Source organism: Schistocerca americana, chromosome 10 (assembly GCF_021461395.2).
Source record: "Schistocerca americana isolate TAMUIC-IGC-003095 chromosome 10, iqSchAmer2.1, whole genome shotgun sequence".
Lineage (NCBI taxonomy): Eukaryota > Metazoa > Arthropoda > Insecta > Orthoptera > Acrididae > Schistocerca > Schistocerca americana.
In genome coordinates, this window is record NC_060128.1 from 191,490,782 (window position 1) to 191,512,941 (window position 22,160).

The window sequence follows — 22,160 nt, forward strand, 5'->3', positions numbered from 1 at the left end:
GTCTACATACACTGTACTTACCTCAGTGTGACCATTCCCATGCACATCTGACAGGTATAAGTTGTTATGGCTAAGGTTGTATGGCTACACAGCTACGAGAAATCCCTTATTAGGAAAATTAGCAGCTGCGTGACAAACTGAAGAAAGTTTAGGAACCAGTATATAACAGTAATAAAAGGGCGTCTTCGACTTAAAAGCTGCTTCCCACGGTTAATGCAGAAATCACAGTTCCTTAAGCCGCAGCCCGCACTGCAGTTGAGAGTGTCGGGTGGAAAGGTCTCCAGGCTGTACGTGCTAGGGATGTAAGTAGCAAACCGGTTCATGTTTTAAGCAAAGTATTTATAACTAATTTCTTAATTGTTTGCATTTTATGGCACTAGTCATATTTATTTACTCTAAGTGTAACACACTGCAACGCTCTTCGGGCAAATTTTGCTCATCTTCGCACACAGAAAAATGTTAACTAAAGATAAATTGTCTTAATCTAAATTAACGTAGAATTTTTCTGTCCATTGTTCGCTGTTGGGGTGAGTGTTTGGGTATATGGAGGGAGGGTGAGGGGAGGCGGGAGTTGGCCAGGAATTGACTTCGAGTGATGTAGCTGCAGCGGGGAGCCGCGCCTCGGTGTTTGTTGTGGCTGACACCTCAGAATGTGTGGGACGCACTTGTTGAGTCAGTTGTTAGCGTGCGATAATCGTGTCATACACATTTTACATGGTGTTACAAAAAGGTACGGCCAAACTTTCAGGAAACATTCCTCACACACAAAGAGAGAAAATATGTTATGTGGACATGTGTCCGGAAACGCTTACTTTCCATGTTAGAGCTCATTTTATTACTTCTCTTCAAATCACATTAATCATGGAATGGAAACACACAGCAACAGAACGTACCAGCGTGACTTCAAACACTTTGTTACAGGAAATGTTCAAAATGTCCTCCGTTAGCGAGGATAAATGCATCCACCCTCCGTCGCATGGAATCCCTGATGCGCTGATGCAGCCCTGGAGAATGGCGTGTTGTATCACAGGCGTCCGGGGTTGCGTAGACAAGAGCTTTAAAATGCCCCAATAAATGAAAGCCAAGAGGGTTGGGGTCAGGAGAGCGTGGAGGCCATGGAATTGGTCCGCCTCTACAAATCCATCGGTCACCGAATCTGTTGTTGAGAAGCGTACGAACACTTCGACTTAAATGTGGAGGAGCTCCATTGTGCATGAACCACATGTTGTGTCGTACTTGTAAAGGCACATGTTCTAGCAGCACAGATGAATCGGGGAAGTACAGTACATACTGACGAAACTAAAATGAGCTCTAACATGGAAATTAAGCGTTTCCGGACACATGTCCACATATTTTCTTTATTTATTTATGAGGAATGTTTCCTGAAAGTTTGCCCGTACCTTTTTGTAACACCCTGTATATGGCAGTTGTCCACTTACGATTTTCGCGTCCTAACGCTTCATTTGTACGTTGGTACAGTGGCGGACCTATTCTGTAACATTACGCTACTTCACTACTTACTCTGACACTCATCTGGACGTAATCCACTGCACAAACGTTACAACACAGTTGTAAAGATACGCTCGTAATACAAGATGTGGCCTTGCAAGGTAGCTTAAAATTGTGTAAAAATTTTCTGTATCCACAAACGCCTGAAGAGTAAAACGTGCCTGAAACGCCTTGCAGTATGTTAAACGCAAGATAAATAAACGTATTAGAACAAATAAGCCCTCGGTCACAGATATTAAGTCAAAATTGACCAGGTTTCGACGCTACTATGAGCGTCGTCTTCAGAATTAAACTGTTGTTGTTGTTGTGGTCTTCAGTCCTGAGACTGGTTTGATGCAGCTCTCCATGCTACTCTATCCTGTGCAAGCTTTTTCATCTCCCAGTACCTACTGCAACCTACATCCTTCTGAATCTGCTTAGTGTATTCATCTCTTGGTCTCCCTCTACTATTTTTACCCTCCACGCTCCCCTCCAAAACTAAATTGGTGATCCCTTGGTGCCTCAGAACATGTCCTACCAACCGATCCCTTCTTCTGGTCAAGTTGTGCCACAAACTTCTCTTCTCCCCAATCCTATTCAATACTTCCTCATTAGTTATGTGATCTACCCATCTAATCTTCAGCATTCTTCTGTAGCACCACATTTCGAAAGCTTCTATTCTCTTCTTGTCCAAACTATTTATCGTCCATGTTTCACTTCCATACATGGCTACACTCCATACGAATACTTTCAGAAATGACTTCCTGACACTTAAATCAATACTGGATGTTAACAAATTTCTCTTCTTCAGAAACGCTTTCCTTGCCATTGCCAGTCTACATTTTATATCCTCTCTACTTCGACCATCATCAGTTATTTTGCTCCCCAAATAGCGAAACTCCTTTACTACTTTAAGTGTCTCATTTCCTAATCTAATTCCCTCAGCATCACCCGACTTAATTAGACTACATTCCATTATCCTTGTTTTGCTTTTGTTGATTAAACTAACTGTTCTAAAACATATCAGGTATATAAAACATTAATAAAATTAAAGTTTGTACTGACTGGAAAGATATGCAGTACTTACAAGTCACATTTAAAAAAAATCTAAGCCGGAAAGGCGACGTCATGAATAGATGTAAATAATATGGCGAGCCGCTTGTCGCAACCCTTGTTCACCCAAGTACGAGCAGCCCTTAGCGGCTCGCCATCTTATTTAAATCTATTCATGACGTCGCCTTTCGGGCTTAGATTTTTTAAAATGTGACTTGTAAGTACTGCATCTCTTTCCAGTCAGTACAAACTTTAATTTTATTAATGTATTATATACCTAATACGTTTTAGAACAGTTAGTTTAATTCTGAAGACGACGCTCATAGTAGCATAGAAACCTGGCCAATTTTGACTTAATATTTGTGACCGAGGGCTTATTTGTTCTAATATAATTCTTACACGGTCACTGAACATTAGCAGCTATGTTCAAAGTTTTATAAATAAACGTGATTCATTGCAGAAAAATACAAATACATATTCAATGCAGTGGCGGTTCCTAAAGTTAGCCAACAGCGTGTCCATAATTTGCAAGATACCAACCAAACTCCGAATCACAGATAAAATGTATCCGCTCTCCTTCCGCCTACATGAGACGGACAGTTCACCTGAACCCAACTACACTGACGGAAAGAAATCGCGGCGACATAAACGAAAGTTGGTAGGCGTGTTACCAGATCTAAAAGAAAATGTCAAATTTCGCGTAAGTCGTATGAACGAGGTCTTGTAACAGGACTACGAGAAGCTGACTGATCCTTCTGCAGCACTGCAGAAAGGCTAACCGGGAATGTGGCCACTGTGCGTGATTGCTGGCAGCGGTGGCCCCGGGAACGTACAGCCGCAAGAAAACCGACTTGTGGATGGCTACGTGGCTCTACCGCGAGAGAAGACCATCGTGTTCACTTACGGCTCTGGTGCGTCTGCAGCGGCAATGTTGGCAGCAGTTGGCACCACAGTGGCGCAACAAACTGTTACAAATCAACTACTTCGAGCACAGCTCCGGTCCAGATGCTCCGGAGCGTGCATTCCATTGACTCCAAACCATCGCCATATGAAACTGCAGTGGTATCAAGTGAGAGCTCATTGGAGCGAAGGATGGAGGTCTGTTTTCTCCGATGAAAGCTGGTTCCTTCTCGGTGCCAGTGGTGGTAGAGCTGAGTTTCGCAACGTCTCTGCGGAATCCGTGCTGACTTTCACAGAGGAGATTTGCGTTCTCCAAAAGAAGTCACATTTCTTGAGCATAAAAGATGTTCCATAATTGTACGACCTCAGCGATATAGATCCATAATTGTGTGCATGTGTGCTGCGGCTATTCTTGAAAACGAGAATGACCTGTACATTTTTCCAGTCGCTAAGCAGCCTCCGTTGCTCCAGCAATCTACTATGAACTGCTGCTAGAAGGGGCACAAGTTCTTTCGCGTAATCTTTGGAGAATTTTATAGGTATTGAATATGTTCCTGAGGCCTTTCTCCCACTAGTCTATTGTAGTTGTTTTTCTATTCTGCGATCAGTTATTTCAATAGCTGCCATTTCGAATTTCGTACGATGACTGAAAGGAGGAACCGTGTTACGGTCTTCGGTGGTGAAACAATTTCGGAAGATCTAATTCACTTTTTCGGCCCTTTCTTTGTCATTTTCCGTTTCGGTGTCAGTCTGAACACAGAGTGAACGAATAAATGATAACGAGCCGCTTACTGATCTTACGTAAGAGCAAATCCTCTTAGAGTTTCAACCCAGATAGGTTGACAACATTTTTACTTTCAAAATCTCTGGACGCTCCTCTCATTGATCTACTCATTTTCACTTTGTTCAACTTTATACTTATACGGATATGGTGTCTGTTCTTTGACATGTCCGAAAGAAGAGACACCATATCCATACAAGTATATAGTTCTGGCAATACCGGCCATGACCTTCTTCTCCCGTGCGAATGCGCACATATTCCCCGAACTCTTACGGGACTTGATAACAATGTCTTCCACGACTAATGAGTGTGTTGGAGTGGGACACTACGAATGTAGTGTGGACATACAAGGTGAGAATGTGGGTCTCGCGGGAGGCGTGCGCGAGATAGTTCCTGCAGTCGCACTATCCCCTGTACCCTCGGTGGCTCAGATGGATAGAGCGTCTGAGAGGTGAGCACGATATCACGTGTTAGAGTCCCGGTCGGGGCACACATTTTCACCTGTCCCCGTTGATATATATCAACACCCGTCAGCAGCTGAAGCTATTAATGTATGATTCTAATTTTGTTCAGCTTTTGTTTATCTTCTAGGTTTTTACTTCTCTTGAATCTGTGATGATGCTCTCTTCGTTTACGGAGCAGTGCTCTAACACTTCGCTTAAGATCTTGCTGGGAACATAATGATCTAAGACACAATGAAATTTTTTTCCTGTTGACCTCCATATCTTAATCCTCAGCACTGAATATTTGGTGCTGATTACCCAGATATTCTAAAGTTGTTATGCCGTCACACTCTTGGTAAATAAAAATATTTTCCTATCTTTCTTAACATTCCAAGTGAAATCTCTAATCATAGTTGCTATCACAGCCTCATGGTTACTGATACCTTCCTGTACGTCAACCTTCATGCGGTCGCGCTAGAAATAGTCACGCTCGCGCTCGCGCGGGCGGTCGGCCGGCCGCCCGAGAGTTTTCATCGATCTCTTGAGGTTTACCGTTTTTAAAGGTCATATTTCCATAAAATATCGGCATAGGATATCTCATACAATATTGCAGACACATTTGTAATCAAAATTATTTAACAATAAAATATACAATGGAATACAAAAATGGAGCCAAATACCCAAATGACATATAAGAACATTTTTTTTAATTGCAGTTTTTTGAATGTAGTCAATTACAGTCAATGGAAAAGGAATGGACAAGGTACAGGGACACAGTACTAGAAGTGGCTAAAGAATGTCTTGGAACAGTAGTGTGTAAAAGTAGGATGAAGCAAACAGCTTGGTGGAATGACACAGTCAAGGCAGCCTGTAAAAGGAAAAAGAAGGCGTATCAAAAATGGCTACATACTAGAACTCAGGTAGACAGAGAAAGTTATGTTGAAGAAAGAAACAAAGCCAAACATATAATTGCAGCATCCAAGAAGAAATCTTGGGAAGACTTTGGAAACAGGTTGGAGACTATGGTTCAAGCTGCTGGAAAACCATTCTGGAGTGTAATTAGCAGTCTTCAAAAGGGAGATAAGAAAGAAATGACAAGTATTTTGGACAGGTCAGGAAAACTGCTGGTGAATCCTGTGGATGCCTTGGGCAGATGGAGGGAATATTTTGAAGAGTTGCTCAATGTAGGTGAAAATACGATCAGTAATGTTTCAGATTTCGAGGTAGAATGGGATAGGAATGATGATGGAAATAGGATCACATTTGAGGAAGTGGAGAAAATGGTCAATAGATCGCAGTGCAATAAAGCAGCTGGGGTGGATGAAATTAAGTCGGAACTCATCAAATACAGTGGAATGTCAGGTCTTAGATGGCTACACAGGCTAATTGAAATGGCCTGGGAGTCGGGACAGGTTCCATCAGACTGGACAAAAGCAGTAATCACACCAATCTTTAAACATGGAAACAGAAAAGATTGTAACAACTACAGAGGTATCTCTTTAACCAGCATTGTGGGTAAAATCTTCTCAGCTATTGTTGAAAGGAAAGTGCGAGTATTAGTTGAGGACCAATTTGATGAAAATCGGTGTGGGTTTTTTGTCAGGACCAGATCTTTAGCTTACGGCAAATAATGGAGAAGTGTTATTAGTGGAACAGGGAATTGTATCTACGCTTTATAGAGCTAGAAAAGGCATATGACCGGGTTCCTAGGAGGAAGTTATTGTCTGTTCTACGAGATTATGGAATAGGAGGCAAACTTTTGCAAGCAATTAAAGGTCTTTACATGGATAGTCAGGCAGCAGTTAGAGTTGACGATAAATTGAGTTCGTGGTTCAGAGTAATTTCAGGGGTAAGACAATGCTGCAACCTGTCTCCACTGTTGTTCATATTATTTATGGATCATATGTTGAAAACAATAGACTGGCTGGGTGAGATTAAGATATGTGAACACAAAATAAGCAGTCTAGCATATGCGGATGACTTAGTTGTGATGGCAGATTCGATTGAAAGTTTGCAAAGTAATATTTCAGAGCTATATCAGAAATGTAAGGATTATGGTATGAAGATTAGCATCTCCAAAACGAAAGTAATGTCAGTGGGAAAGAAATATAAACGGATTGAGTGCCAAATAGGAGGAACAAAGTTAGAACAGGTGGACGGTTTCAAGTAATTAGAGTGCATATTCTCACAGGATGGCAACATAGTGAAAGAACTGGAAGCGAGGTGTAGCAAAGCTAATGCAGTGAGCGCTCAGCTACGATCTACTCTCTTCTACAAGAAGGAAGTCAGTACCAAGAATAAGCTATCTGTGCACTGTTCAATCTTTTGACCAACTTTGTTGTATGGGAGCGAAAGTTGGGTGGATTCAGGTTACCTTATAGACAAGGTTGAGGTTACGGATATGAAAGTAGCTAGGATGATTGCAGGTACTAGTAGATGGGAACAATGGCAGGAGGGTGTCCACAATGAGGAAATCAAAGAAAAACTGGGAACGAACTCTATAGATGTAGCAGTCAGGGCGAACAGGCTTAGATGGTGGGGCCATGTTACACGTATGGGAGAAGCAAGGTTACCCAAGAGACTCATGGGTTCAGCAGTAGAGGTTAGGAGGAGTCGGGGCAGACCAAGGAGAAGGTATCTGGATTCGGTTAAGAATGATTTTGAAGTAATAGGCTTAACATCAGAAGAGGCACCAATGTTAGCACTGAATAGGGGGTCATGGAGGAATTTTATAAGGGGGACTATGCTTCAGACTGAAAGCTGAAAGGCATAATCAGTCTTAAATGATGATGATGATGATGATGATGAGTGTTTTGGGACTATGTAATGTAATACTTAAGACTAGAATTATTCACTGTCTTAACTCGTCGCAAGAAAAGTTAATTTTGCTTTGAAAAAAGAATTTTTGATTGAAAACGTCACAAACATTTCTGTCAGATGAAAAATGCTGATCAGTCTGTATGCATCTCATTTTCGTTTTGAGGCTGACAACAATTATTGCACGTAACTGTCGTGGTTGAATGTCGTAGACAGACGTTTCTTCCACATTCACCGCATTCTCGCTTTGTTTTTATATTCTTTTTTGAGCCATACAAATAACATATTCCTCACCTTGTAGGGCTTGATACAGCTGGATAAACTACGTCACTCTCTCTGTAATTTTTGCGTAAATACTAACAAATCTTTTGGTAAATGCTTCAATTTAGCTCTTTCTTTCAGGTTTTCGCTCATCAGTTCGACAGATAACGCATGTAAGAATTGTTTTCTCGTTTTTTCTTTCATATTACCTGTGTTGAAAAATGCGAAACGAATTTATTCCTGCTAAGTCAAGTAAGCGGAAAAATATACATGCAGGCCATCTTTGTGTTCTTCTTGATGTTGAAATTCTGGAGCACATGCACCTTCACTAGAGAATTGGAAGAGTCTATAAAATTTAGGGATTATAGGGGAATTACAAAAAGAAATACTTACCTTCCGAAGTAGACGAGTAGAACAAAGTCTCGTAAGCGCTCGCAAGGCGGTAAACTGACCCCCGAACGTGTTCGGACCTATTTGAACTTGTCCTGAGAGGCAGAGAGGTGCGACTTGGACCAACTTTGAGCAGCTTCTCTCGGAAAAAGGTGCAACTAGAGAATACATGTCCCTCCCGCCGCCTCGTTACCTTTGTGGAGTAAGTATGGCTCGAAATTGCAAAAAGGCGGTCACATCACCGCCCGCGCGAGCGCGTGAAGGTTAACTGATTCGATAGGGTCAGACCTGCTTGTTGCTAGGTGGTCTAATGCGCTACATTCACGAGTTGGTCCTCTTATTACCTGCTCGAGGTAATTCCTTGCGACAAGACACAGAATAATGTGATACGAATCCTTGTCTCCGGCATCAGTTTTGATGGTATGACTCCCCTAATCTATACCTGGGAAGTAGATGTCACCATCTATTACAACTCCATCATCAGGAAAATTACTAACGATATTATAAAAGTTGTCTCTGTAGCTATCTACACTACAGCTACTAACCCAGGCAGTCTATAAAACCATCCGATTACCATGAATTGGGTTTCCTTTCTCCCAACTTTTGCCTATCTTTTTATATGTCGCAGGAAAACAAAGGATAGTGGCAGAAAGAAAATTCCGAATACTTTTTCCTAGTGTTGTCAAAGATTTTTACCATCAATTAAGCATGTTATTACCGAAGAAATCTAACTTTTGTTGGTACAGTACCATAAAATAAATATTACCGTCGCTACTTTCACAGACTCAGTCATTTCTTCATGAAATAGTCTTAATATGATATAGGGACAAAGTAAACTCTATGAATACCTCTAGAGTAGACATGCAGGAGCGCGAGGGATAAATAAAACGCTAGTTTTTGAAGGTATGAACAGGGACTATTGAACTTCATTCTGAAAGTGGTAAGGTAAACATATAGGTGTTGTATAATTCATCTCTAACAAATTTTCAAGGTACGTGTTACACTATGGTAGCTATTGCCAAAGATCGTATATCATATGTTAAGGATACTGTATAGTATGAGTGTGAGATTTAAAAAATGGTTCAAATGGTTCTGAGCACTATGGGACTCAACTGCTGAGGTCATTAGTCCCCTAGAACTTAGAACTAGTTAAACCTAACTAACCTAAGGACATCACAAACATCCATGCCCGAGGCAGGATTCGAACCTGCGACCGTAGCGGTCTTGCGGTTCCAGACTGCAGCGCCTTTAACCGCACGGCCACTTCGGCCGGCTGCGAGATTTACTATGCAAATCACTGAAGCTCTGGTATTTTAAAAGAGCTACATTTTGTTAGTCGTGTCGGACTGATAATTCTAATCAAATCCTCCCAACGATAAAACAGTTCATGTTTTTTTCTGACTATTCGCAGCAGGACTTGGTCTGTCTCAACAGTTCACTTCGCCACTGTTGTCACTCACCTCAGTCCAGATTTCGGACAGTTCTTCTTTCTTGTTTATAACGATAGCGTATTGCTCTTAATTTATCTTTCAGCACTTTATGGTGCTGGACATCATCTTACACATCAGAGAAACTTTCAGAACCAACATGAGATTCTAGCGCCATTAAATCTTCCTTTTGGGGTTACTGTTGCCAGGGCTAAAGTAATCTCATATTTTGCACAAAATGTGCACTAGTTTACACAAGTGTTAAACGTATTACCTAAATTAAATGTCACAAAAATGACAGTTTCTCGCCCTGTTACCTAATGCTGATAGTATGCAAAATTACACTCACCATATTTTTCACTTAACTGGTGTGAAGCCTCCAGGCAGAAGTTGTTGGGTATAATAGCGTTTTAAATGTTTGAGCCACGTTGAATCCAATGTTGCCAACACAGTACTAAGTCATGGATCTCACATCCTCTAGATCATTCTTCACACTCTGTAAACGTACATTACCTTGTTTTTCCATGCTAATGATGTAATTTTAACGGAAAAGAATTAAATCTTTTACCGACGAGTGTGTCGAACTTACCCGCGAAGAGCCAAAGTAACCCCAGAATAGGGTACTATTTTTGACCTTGCTTTGTTGCTTTATTTCACCCAGATCAGTTGACATACGGAATTCGTGATAAGTCGCTAGTTATTATCTGTACAATTAGCCATCAACATGTCTGAAATTTACACAGTACTTAGAGCCATAAGACAAGTCGTAATTGTGAGGTACGGCTTGTCTGACGAAACAGGGATGATGCCACGAGCGATAATTATAAAAGCAGCAGCCTCAGCGGAAATGGGGATCTTTCTGGCAGCAGCGAGGGCGGTTGTTGTTGTCACTTTAGCAGACTGCAGCTGGATGTATGGTTACAGGGTGTCACTGCAAATGTTGTTGCCTAAGGTTAAGGTGCCAACAATACCTTACTGAGACAAAAAAATTGTTCAAATGGCTCTGAGCACTATGGAACGTAACATGTGAGGTAATCAGTCCCCTAGAACTTAGAACTGCTTAAACCTAACTAACCTAAGGACATCATACACATCCATGCCCGAGGCAGGATTCGAACCTGCGACTGTACCGGTCTCGCGGTTCCAGACTGTAGCGCCTAGAACCGCTCGGCCACACCGGCCGGCTTACTGAGACAGCAGAAAACTTCGGTCGGTCAGTAAATCAATTCCATGATGTTTTTTGCGTACAAATAACAAGAAGTCAAGATTCTCGAAGTTTTTGTTTGGTATTTGTAAGATCAAAAGATCAACTATACATATGAAGTCATCGACCTGTGCTCCTGGACAGCAAACGACTACAAGTTAATTACAAGGGTTGGTCAAAAATATGCTAACTTCATGTGAAATATCAAATGGAAAACGTGGCTTGTAAGTCAAAGATGCAGTAGCACTGAGTGATTTTATAATGGCTGCAAATTGTCTGTCACGCTAAAGCATTTATATGAGAAACAAATGAACAGAGAAAATTAAATGAGACAATATTTAGATATTGCTTTCTACAATTAACTTGAGGACAACTCACTAATCTTTTACTAAGCCCAACCAACAGGAAGGGTGACCGAGTGGAGCCTAATGATCCACCGATTGAATGAATAAAGTCAAATACCGTGGCAAGTCTCGTAATTACTGTCTTTGCAAGAAAGCAAAAAGCCGGCAACGGCGGTTTCAAAAGTCAACTCAACTCTCGCTGTTCACAGAATTTTTGCAAGGCGAATTAGTGAAAATTTAACCAAGTAATGCAAGTAACTCTTGCATGATTAACGAAGAAATATTTCAGATATGTACTTCCTACGGACAACCAAATTACACGAATGATCTCACCAAACAGCAATTCAGCGACGGGCCGCACTCAGCACGAAGCACCCTCCCCCCGTAGCACACACCAGAGCATGGTATTCGAAAGACGACGTCATACCTGTTTTCCTGAGCGGGCAGCGCGTCATTGGCCAGGGTACCCGAAAATGCTGATTGCACTTCCCGTAAATGTCTCAGAGAAAAGACTCCGAAGATTACCAGAGTTTTTACACGATCATACCTGCAGTAACGCTACATTAACAACGAAGGGCGTTCGATAAGTGTTGCAACACATTTATTTTCTCTGCCATTTTCAGTTGAAAAAAAGACGGAATTTGTTTTTTTATTTTGTTTTACACGTCTTCTTCCGTAGGAGCAAACTGAGGAGCAAATTTCCAAGGTCACGGAACGTGTCAGTACATGAAATTACAACCTAAAAGTAATAACAGATAAAATAAAATGTTTATCAAGTTAAAAAAAGACAAGCCATAAGTTTAAATAAACGCAGTCAACAATATAAAGTAAGAGTCAGCTTAATTTTTCAAGGAACTCCGCGACAGAATACGAGTGACAAATGAGGACACTCTTCAGTTTCGATTTGAAAGCGCGTGGATAACGGCTAAGATTTTTGAATTCTTGTGGTAGCTTACTGAAAATGGATGCAGGAATATACTGCATACCTTTCTTCACAAGTCAAGGAAGTGCAATCCAAATGCGGATTGGATTTCTGCCTAATATTAACTGAGTGAAAGGTGCTTATTCTTGGGAATAAGCTAATACTGTTAACAAGAAATCACAGTAAGGAATATATATACTGTGAGGCCAATGTCAAAATACCCAGACTCGTCAACAGGAGTCGACAAGAGGTTCGTTAACTTACAGCACTTATTACCCGAACCATCCGTTTCTGAGTCAAAAATATTCTTTTACAATGCGAAGAGTTACCCCAAAATATACCATACGATATAAGCGAAGTAGACTAATTTTCGTGTCGAACGATCACTCAAAAATGTGTGTGTGTGTGAAATCTTATGGGACTTAACTGCTAAGGTCACCAGCCCCTAAGCTTACACACTACTTAACCTAAATTATCCTAAGGACAAACACACACACCCATGCCCGAGCGAGGACTCGAACCTCCGCCGGGACCAGCCGCACGGTCCATGACTGCAGGGCCTGAGACCGCTCGGCTAATCCCGCGCGGCGAACGATCACTCACTTAGGATACCGTTCGAATATTAAAAATAGCACCATTAAGTCTTTGGACGTACTCCTGAACATGAACTTCCCACGACAGTTTACTATCTAGCTGAACGCCTAGAAATTAGAACTGTTCAGTTTCACTAATCGTATGCCCATTCTGTGAGATTAAAGCGTCGGGTTTTGTTGAATTGTGTGTTAGAACCTGTAAAAACTGAGTCTTACTGTGAATTATCGTTGCTTTATTTTCTACAAGTCACGAACGTCATGAACTTCACCAGTTGAAACAGAGCCGATGTTGCACACAACATCCTTAATACCAAGCTAGTGTCATCAGCAAACAGAAATATTTAAGAGTTAGCCGTAATAGTAGGGGGCGTATCACTAATATAAATAAGGAACAGGAGTGGCCCCAATACTGATTCATGGGGGACCCCCATTTTTGTCGTGGGGCATCGTGGAATATTCCAGCTTCAGCTCCTAAAGTTTCACGAATTCCGGTAAGCGTCGGCGCTATATGTAGCCTTGAGAATTGCGACTGTAACGGAGCTGTGTTCCAAGGAGAGAGCGGCCATTGAGTTCCTTTCGTAGGAAAATCCAGAGCATCGTAGATATTCGTAGGCACTTGCATAGCGTGTACAAAGGCCTGGCAATCAACAAAAGTACAGTGAGTTGTTTCGTCGAGGCGTCTGCCATCATGGCAACCAGGTCGCGCCAACCTGTCCCATATGTGGCGCGGCGCGCCTCCTGACCGCACACAGCTGTCGCTCTTGCATTGTTGGAAACGTCCTCCCGAATGCGAGTCCATCGGAAAGGTTAAAAGCTATGCCATTTAAAAAAAAAGTACATTTTCTAAGTGTTACTGCAATCTGTCTATTGGCCAACTATATGAGCCCCTGACTACCAGTCCATTCTGTGGAAACAGCACATGAATAGCACTTTCCATTTCCGCAACAGCTGCGGCGCAACGTGTATATATACAGGGTTATTACAAATGATTGAAGCGATTTCACAGCTCTACAATAACTTTATTATTTGAGATATTTTCACAATGCTTTACACACACATACAAAAACTCAAAAAGTTTTTTTAGGCATTCACAAATGTTCGATATGTGCCCCTTTAGTGATTCGGCAGACATCAAGCCGATAATCAAGTTCCTCCCACACTCGGCGCAGCATGTCCCCATCAATGAGTTCGAAAGCATTGTTGATGCGAGCTCGCAGTTCTGGCACGTTTCTTTGTAGAGGAGGTTTAAGCACTGAATCTTTCACATAACCCCACAGAAAGAAATCGCATGGGGTTAAGTCGGGAGAGCGTGGAGGCCATGACATGAATTGCTGATCATGATCTCCACCACGACCGATCCATCGGTTTTCCAATCTCCTGCTTAAAAAATGCCGAACATCATGATGGAAGTGCGTTGGAGCACCATCCTGTTGAAAGATGAAGTCGGCGCGGTCGGTCTCCAGTTGTGGCATAAGCCAATTTTCCAGCATGTCCAGATACACGTGTCCTGTAACGTTTTTTTCGCAGAAGAAAAAGGGGCCGTAAACTTTAAACCGCGAGATTGCACAAAACACGTTAACTTTTGGTGAATTGCGAATTTGCTGCACGAATGCGTGAGGATTCTCTACCGCCCAGATTCGCACATTGTGTCTGTTCACTTCACCATTAAGAAAAAATGTTGCTTCATCACTGAAAACAAGTTTCGCCCTGAAAGCATCCTCTTCCATGAGCTGTTGCAACCGCGCCGAAAATTCAAAGCGTTTGACTTTGTCATCGGGTGTCAGAGCTTGTAGCAATTGTAAACGGTAAGGCTTCTGCTTTAGCCTTTTCCGTAAGATTTTCCAAACCGTCGGCTGTGGTACGTTTAGCTCCCTGCTTGCTTTATTCGTCGACTTCCGCGGGCTACGCGTGAAACTTGCCCGCACGCGTTCAACCGTTTCTTCGCTCACTGCAGGCCGACCCGTTGATTTCCCCTTACAGAGGCATCCAGAAGCTTTAAACTGCGCATACCATCGCCGAATGGAGTTGGCAGTTGGTGGATCTTTGTTGAACTTCGTCCTGAAGTGTCGTTGCACTGTTATGACTGACTGATGTGAGTGCATTTCAAGCACGACATACGCTTTCTCGGCTCCTGTCGCCAATTTGTCTCGTTGCGCTCTCGAGCTTCAGCCGAACAAAACTTTATGAGTTTTTCTACGTATCTGTAGTGTGTCGTGACCATATGTCAATGAATGGAGCTACAGTGAATTTATGAAATCGCTTCAATCATTTGTAATAGCCCTGTATATATATATATATATATATATATATATATATATATATAAGTAACACATTTACATCTAAAATCATTTGATTATATGTTTTCAACTTTTTTTAATTGAAATTTGAAGTTTTATTTTCAAAAAATAATGTATGTTATATTGTAACAAATAAGCCCTCGGTCACAAATACTAAGTCCAAATTGACCTGGTTTCGACGCTACTATGAGCGTCGTCTTCAGAATTAGACTAACTGTACTAAAACATTGGGTATATAGTACATTAATAAAATTAAAGTTTTTACTGACTCGAAATGATGCAGTACTTACAAGTCACATATTAAAAAAGATGTCGGCCGGAATGGCGACGTCATGAACACTTGTCAGATGGCGAGCCGCTAAGGGCTGCTGGTACTGTGGACAGGGGTTGCAGCAAGACTCAGAAAGACTTTCTCTCAGAAAGTATTGTAGAAATTTCACTGTTTCATCTCTTTATATGTTGTAAGCTTCTCTCATGAGGTTTTTAGAATAGGTGAAATATGAGAATTTTCATAATTTTTTAATTATAATTCCACAAGTACAATTTTAAATTCATGCAAAATTCCAAGCACTTTGCCCCATATCTCAGCTTGCAATCAGAATTTCAAAATTTGCTCTTGAGACAACTTTTATTAGGTTTATAGAAATATGTGTACAAAATTTCATAATTCTAGCATTCATAGAATCTGAGGAAAAGATACATAAACTTTAAAAAACAAATTTTTCGGGAAACGCAATTTGAAGTTCCACCTAACTTTTTTCCTTATGTCACTTTTTCAGATGGCACCACATTTGTACTCTGGGTCGTCGTTCCCTTCAAGGCTTCTCTTCTGGTTTCTTGTTGTCTGTCTTCTTTCCTTTACCAGGACTTCAACTGACTTTTTAGCTGTAGAGACGCGCTGTAAATCTATTTTTCGCAGGATGTCTTGAGTAAAATTTCCTGTCTTGAAGCCCATTCTTTCTAATACCTTCATCCTCGCGACGTTCCCATCATTAAATACTATAACTGCATCATAAGCTGTAAATCTGACAACTGTAACAGATGCAAATGTGTTTTTAGGGCATCGTTTCCATATGAGTGAATTTACTCAATTGGATTTTGGGTTTTGCCATGAACACAGTTCTTGAGAAGTGCAGGATCGGCCAAAGATGATCTATAAAACCAAAGAGTATGTATCACGGCCTTCTAGATGCATCCCGCACACGTCTGGTTGAAAGCAATACACAGAATTGTCGTTCACTGTGCTGGTATTGAAGTGCTGCTTCAAAACGTGAGCGTGGCAGGGACGCCGCGTCACACTTTTAATTAATTTTCAGGCACTTCGAATGCGATTTCAGCATTCAAACTTTGCGAACTTATTGTGCATGAGGTGTACTAACAAATAGAAAAATAAATCGAAAATTGACATTTTTGCTCAATTTCATCAACGTCCCCCTTAAGTCAACATTTTTCTGACTGGTTTGATGCGGCCTGTCACAAATTGCTTGTTATATTGCTAGAGAAGGCCGAAATGCACGCGTTAAACTCACGCAGGCTGGCGTGAGGTCTGAAACAGGATATGTAATGAATGCTATAAAGAAAAGTACGTAGCTGCTGGAATACTCAACGTTAATCCATCATTTCTATACATCGTTCTTGACGGTACGTTATAAAGAATATAAACTGTTAATGGCGCCTTGCTAGGTCGTAGCCATTGACTTAGCTGAAGGCTATTCTATCTATTTCCTCTGCAAATGAGGGAGTCTTCGTCCGTGTAGTCGCTAGCAAAGTCGTCCGTACAACTGGGGCGAGTGCTAGTAAGTCTCTCGAGACCTGCCGTGTGGTGGCGCTCGGTCTGCAATCACTGACAGTGGCAACACGCGGGTCCGACATGTACTAATGGACCGCGGCCGATTTAAAGCTACCACCTAGCAAGTGTGGTGTCTGGCGGTGACACCACATTGCTTCCTCTGCTACCCTCTTCATCTGAATACCAGTTGCAACCTACGTCATCAGTTATTTCCGGATCTGTTCTAATCCGTCACCCTCTACCAGTCCGTCTACCACGGAAGGTATTCCCTGATGTCCTACCATCCTGTCCCTTCTTCTTGACAATATTTTTCGCATATTCCTTTCCTTGTCGATTGTACGGAGAACCTCCTCATTTCTCTCATCTTACCAGTCCACCTAATTTTCACATTCGTCTGTGGCACCACATCTCAAATGCTTCGATTCTCTTCTGTTCCGGTTTTCCCAGAGTACATGTTTCACTACCATACAATACTGCTCTTCAAGCGTACATTCTCAGAAATGTTTTCCTGAAATTTTAAGACTCGTGTTTGATACTAGTAGACTTCTCTTGGCCAGGAATGCACTTTTTGGGAGTGGTGGCCTGTTTTTTATGTCCTCCTTGCTCCATCCGTCATGAGTTATTTTGCTGCCTAGGTAGCACAATTCCTTCGTCTAAGCTTCTCGTTGTTCTCATTTCTGCTACTGCTCAGTACTTTCATCTTTCTTCGATTTATTCTCAGTTCATATTCTGTACTCTTTGGTTACATTAAAACCAACGGTGGTAACATTAAGAGTGCAACGGGAATTCCACTGTTAAATGCAGAGGAGAGAGCAGATAGGTGGAAAGAATACACTGAAAGCCTCTATGAGGGTGAAGAATTGTCTGATGTGATAGAAGAAACAGGAGTCTATTTAGAAGAGATAGGGGATCGAGTATTAGAATTTAAAAGAGCTTTGGAGGACTTACGGTCAAATAATGCAGAAGGGATAGATAACATTCCATCAGAATTTCTAAAATCATTGGGGGAAGTGGCAACAAAACGACTATTCACGTTGGTGTGTAGAATACATGAGTCTGGCGACATACCATCTGACTTCCGGAAAAAGCATCATCCACACAATTCCGAAGACGGCAAGAGCTGACAAGTGCGAGAATTATCGCACAATCAGCTTAACAGCTCATGCATCGAAGCTGCTTACAAGAATAATATACAGAAGAATGGAAAAGAAAATTGAGAATGTGCTAGGTGACGATCAGTTTGGCTTTAGGGAAAGGGACGAGAGAGGCAATTCTGACGTTACGGCCAATAATGGAAGCAAGGCTAAAGAAAAATCAAGACACTTTCATACGATTTGTCGACCTGGAAAAAGCGTTCTACAATATAAAATGGTGCAAGCCGTTCGAGATTCTGAAAGAAGTAGGGGTAAGCTATAGGGAGAGACGGGTCATATACAATATGTAAAACAACCAAGAGGGAATAATAAGGGTGGACGATCAAGAACGAAGTGCTCGTATTAAGAAGGGGTAAGACAAGGCTGTAGCCTTTCGCCCCTACTCTTCAATCTGTACATCGAGGAAGCAATGATGGAAATAAAAGAAAGATTCAGGAGTGGAATTAAAATACAAGGTGAAAGGATATCAATGATACGATTCGCTGATGACATTGCTATCCTGAGTGAAAGTGAAGAAGAAATAAATGATCTGCTGAACGGAATGAACAGTCTAATGAGTACACAGTATGGTTTGAGAGTAAATCGGAGAAAGACGAAGGTAATGAGAAGTAGTAGAAATGAGAACAGCGAGAAACTTAACATCAGGATTGATGGTCACGAAGTCAATGAAGTTAAGGAATTCTGCTACCTAGGCAGTAAAATAACCAATGACGGACGGAGCAAGGAGGACATCAAAAGCAGACACGCTACGGCAAAAAAGTCATTTCTGGCCAAGAGAAGTGTACTAATATCAAATACCGGCCTTAATTTGAGGAAGAAATTTCTGAGGATGTACGTCTGGAGTACAGCATTGTATGGTAGTGAAACATGGACTGTGGGAAAACCGGAACAGAAGAGAATCGAAGAATTTGAGATGTGGTGTTACAGACGAACGTTAAAAATTAGGTGGACTGATAAGGTACGGAATGAGGAGGTTCTATGCAGAATCGGAGAGGACAAGAATATGTGGAAAACACTGATAAGGAGAAGGGACAGGATGATAGGACATCTAAGACATGAGGGAATGACTTCCATGGTACTAGAGGGAGCTGTAGAGGGCAAAAACTGTAGAGGAAGACAGAGATTGGAATACGTAAGCAAATAATTGAGGACGTAGGTTGCAAGTGCTACTCTGAGATGAAGAGGTTAGCACAGGAAAGGAATTCGTGGCGAGCCGCATCAAACCAGTCAGTAGACTGATGACCAAAAATAAATAAATAAATAAATAAATAAATTCTATACTCTTTAGACCATTCCACTCAGCGGGCCCTGTAATTCTTCTTCACTTTCACCGAGGACAGTAATGTCGTTAGCGAATCTTATCATTGCTATGTTTTCACCTTCATTTTTAATTCCACTGTCCAACCTACCTAGTATTTCCACCTTTGTTTCTTCGATATATAGATTGAACAGTAGCGGTGAAGGACTACGTCCCCGTCTTACACGTTTTCAATCCGAGAAGCTCCGTCTCGGTTCTTGTACAAATTATACATTACCCATCTTTCCGTACAGCTTACCCCTATTTTGTCTCAGAGCGTCGAACATCGTGCACCAACGATCAGTAGAAGCAGAAAACACTAGTACAAAATGGACACGTTAAGAGTTACGAGTACTTGTTTAGAAAAAGCGATGTGTTTTCACAGTAGCGAAAATGAACGAGCGCTTCTGAGGTGTGTATTTTGGACCCCACAATTATTAGATTCTTCTGCTTCGAATAAACGTTGCTGGCAAGTCCCTGAATGCTGACCAATCCTCCTGGGGCACCTTGTATGAGGGTAACAGGGATATAATAAGCAACGAACGCAGTTTGGTTAAAAAAAGAAACTATTTTTACTACAGTGATTACAATTAACTTTACAGTTTAAATTTGTCCTTAGTGCAACGCATACACTCTAACATTTAATTCTGATGATTATGTGTACGATTCTCTCTCTCTCTCTCTCTCTCTCCCTCTCTCTCTCTCTCTCTGACACACACATTTACGCTCGTATAGATTTGACGAAGTCCCAGACGTCGTCGGCCAGCACTTTGGGCTCCTCGAAGGCGGCAAAGTGTCCACCCCTGTAGACGTTGTAGCGCACCAGCCCCGGGTGTGTGTCGCGGGCCATGGACTCAGGGGTGAACATCAGGTCGTTCTCGAACTGCGCCACCGCTGTCGGCGGGTACTTCTCGATGCTGCAACACAACATGGACATGGTGTAGATTTCCTCAGCCCCGGACACGAGCTGCGTCGTTTACGGAGCTTATCGGTTATAGGTGAGTCAACTTCAACCTAGATAAATAACGTATCTTATTGCATGGGGAGGTAAATGAAAATCATGTTCGTAAACATGAAATATTTTAAAAAATTATACATCTATTTATTTAAAAGTTAATTTTCATTACTTCCTCATTATATATCGGGTGGTTAAAAGTATAAATTTGAAAACTGAATAAATCACGGAACAACGTAGATAGAGAGGTACACATTGACACACACGCTTGGAATGACATGGGGTTTAGTAGAACCAAAAAAACACATAAGTTCAAAAAATGTCCGACAGATGGCGCTTCGTCTGATCCGAATAGCAATAATTAGCATAACATAGTAACACAAAGCAAAGATGATGTTCTTTACAGGAAATGGTCAATATGTCCACCATCATTCCTCACCAATAGCTGTAGTCGAGGAATAATGTTGTGAACAGCACTGTAAAGCATGTCCGGAGTTATGGTGAGGCATTGGCGTCGGATGTTGTCTTGCGACTTCAGGTAACCCCAAAGCCAATAATCGGACGGACTGAGGTCTGGGGACCTGGGAGGCCAAGCATGACGAAAGTGGCGGCTGAGCACACGGTCATCACCAAACGACGCGCGCAAGAGATCTTTCACGCATGTAGCAATTTTTTTTTTTTGGTTCTGATAAAACCCCATGTCATTCCAAGCATGTGTGTCAATTTTTACCTCTCTATCTACATTACTCCCTGGTCTATTAAGTTTTCAAATTTATACTGACTTTTTTAGCGCCCGGTATATCAATTTACGGTTGATCTTAAGAGTTTAATAACTTAAGTTTTAATTGTTTGGCGGCTCTATCAATAGCTTGCGTCATATTTCGGGATTATTTTCCCGTAAATTCTATTTGTCGTCGTCAGTTATTTTTCTTCGGATCCCATCTCATATAGGGCTGAGTTTTTCTGGTCGACACGAACGTCAGGTACGCTATATTTCCACTGCCTGCCTCTCGGATGACCGAATCCCAGAAGCAGCGCCAACGGTCCAGTAGCTATAAACGAACGTACTGGGCAAGAACTGCGGCAGATGATGACGAGTTGGAAAGCCGTCGAAAAGCTGCGGCAACACGATGCCGTGACAACGGCTGATAATACGAGAAAATCACATCAAAACATTAATCTGTTCTCTCAGAGCCACGTACTATGTTCCAGACTACCATAGTAGCGACATCATTTATATTACGTTCGACGCCTTCAGCATTAAGACTTGTCATTTTCATAGGGAATTATTTTTGCATCATCACTCACGTTTAGTGTCAGATTATCGGCATATATCAAGAAAAGGGATAGAGCCAGAGTAGAACCCCTCGGCATCTCTGACTTTGTCGCCCCCCCCCCCCCCCCAGTCAGATTCTAACCTCTTTCCTCTTTGTTGACACTGAACACTTACGTCTGAAGTGAACCACTGCTGAAATTTATCCTAATGCCACGACGTCTCAGTTTACGCAAAAGTATTTGATGATCCGCACAATTAAATGCTATTGTTAAATTACGGAAAATACCTACAGTTGTCAGCCTACCGTCTAGTCCTGACAGTACCTGATATAAAAGGGTAACTTTTTTTCCTGCTGGTACTCTTCTACTGAAGGTAAATTCCGTACCTGACAGCAGATTATCTGTTCCGAAATGCGGCACTTATTTCTGAAAGACTACTTTTTCAAAACTTTCGACCACACTGATAGCAAAGAAATGGGCCCGTAGTCGTCTGTTTTATCTGTCTTTCACAATTTGCAAAGTTTTGTAAATAATAGATTTCAGCTGTCAGTCGTCCTTTTTAAATGTTATTGGCAGATCTAGATTTCAGCTAGAAACTAGCCATTCTCAATGCACTATCATTTTTGATCAATGCATGTAATGCCTGTTGGTCGGGCTTCATCCACAGCTCATTCAATTTTGTGAAGTGGTTTCACCAACGAGTTTTCCAGTCTGTCAGGAAACCGCCTACACATTCCAAATGTGACTGAGCACGGGGCTAATTAGGAGTG

At 41.7% G+C, this 22,160-nt stretch overlaps 1 protein-coding gene across 1 annotated transcript in view; it reads right to left on the reverse strand.

The window, feature by feature from the left end:
• Positions 1-19,710: 19,710 nt before the first annotated feature.
• LOC124552446 (juvenile hormone epoxide hydrolase 1-like) overlaps positions 19,711-22,160 on the reverse strand; it is a 78,541-nt gene continuing 76,091 nt past the window's right edge. The window contains exon 6 of the mRNA XM_047126724.1: positions 19,711-20,077. Within this exon, the coding sequence (XP_046982680.1) occupies positions 19,882-20,077 (196 nt within the window). The 3' untranslated portion in view covers positions 19,711-19,881. The remainder of the gene's footprint in view (positions 20,078-22,160) is intronic.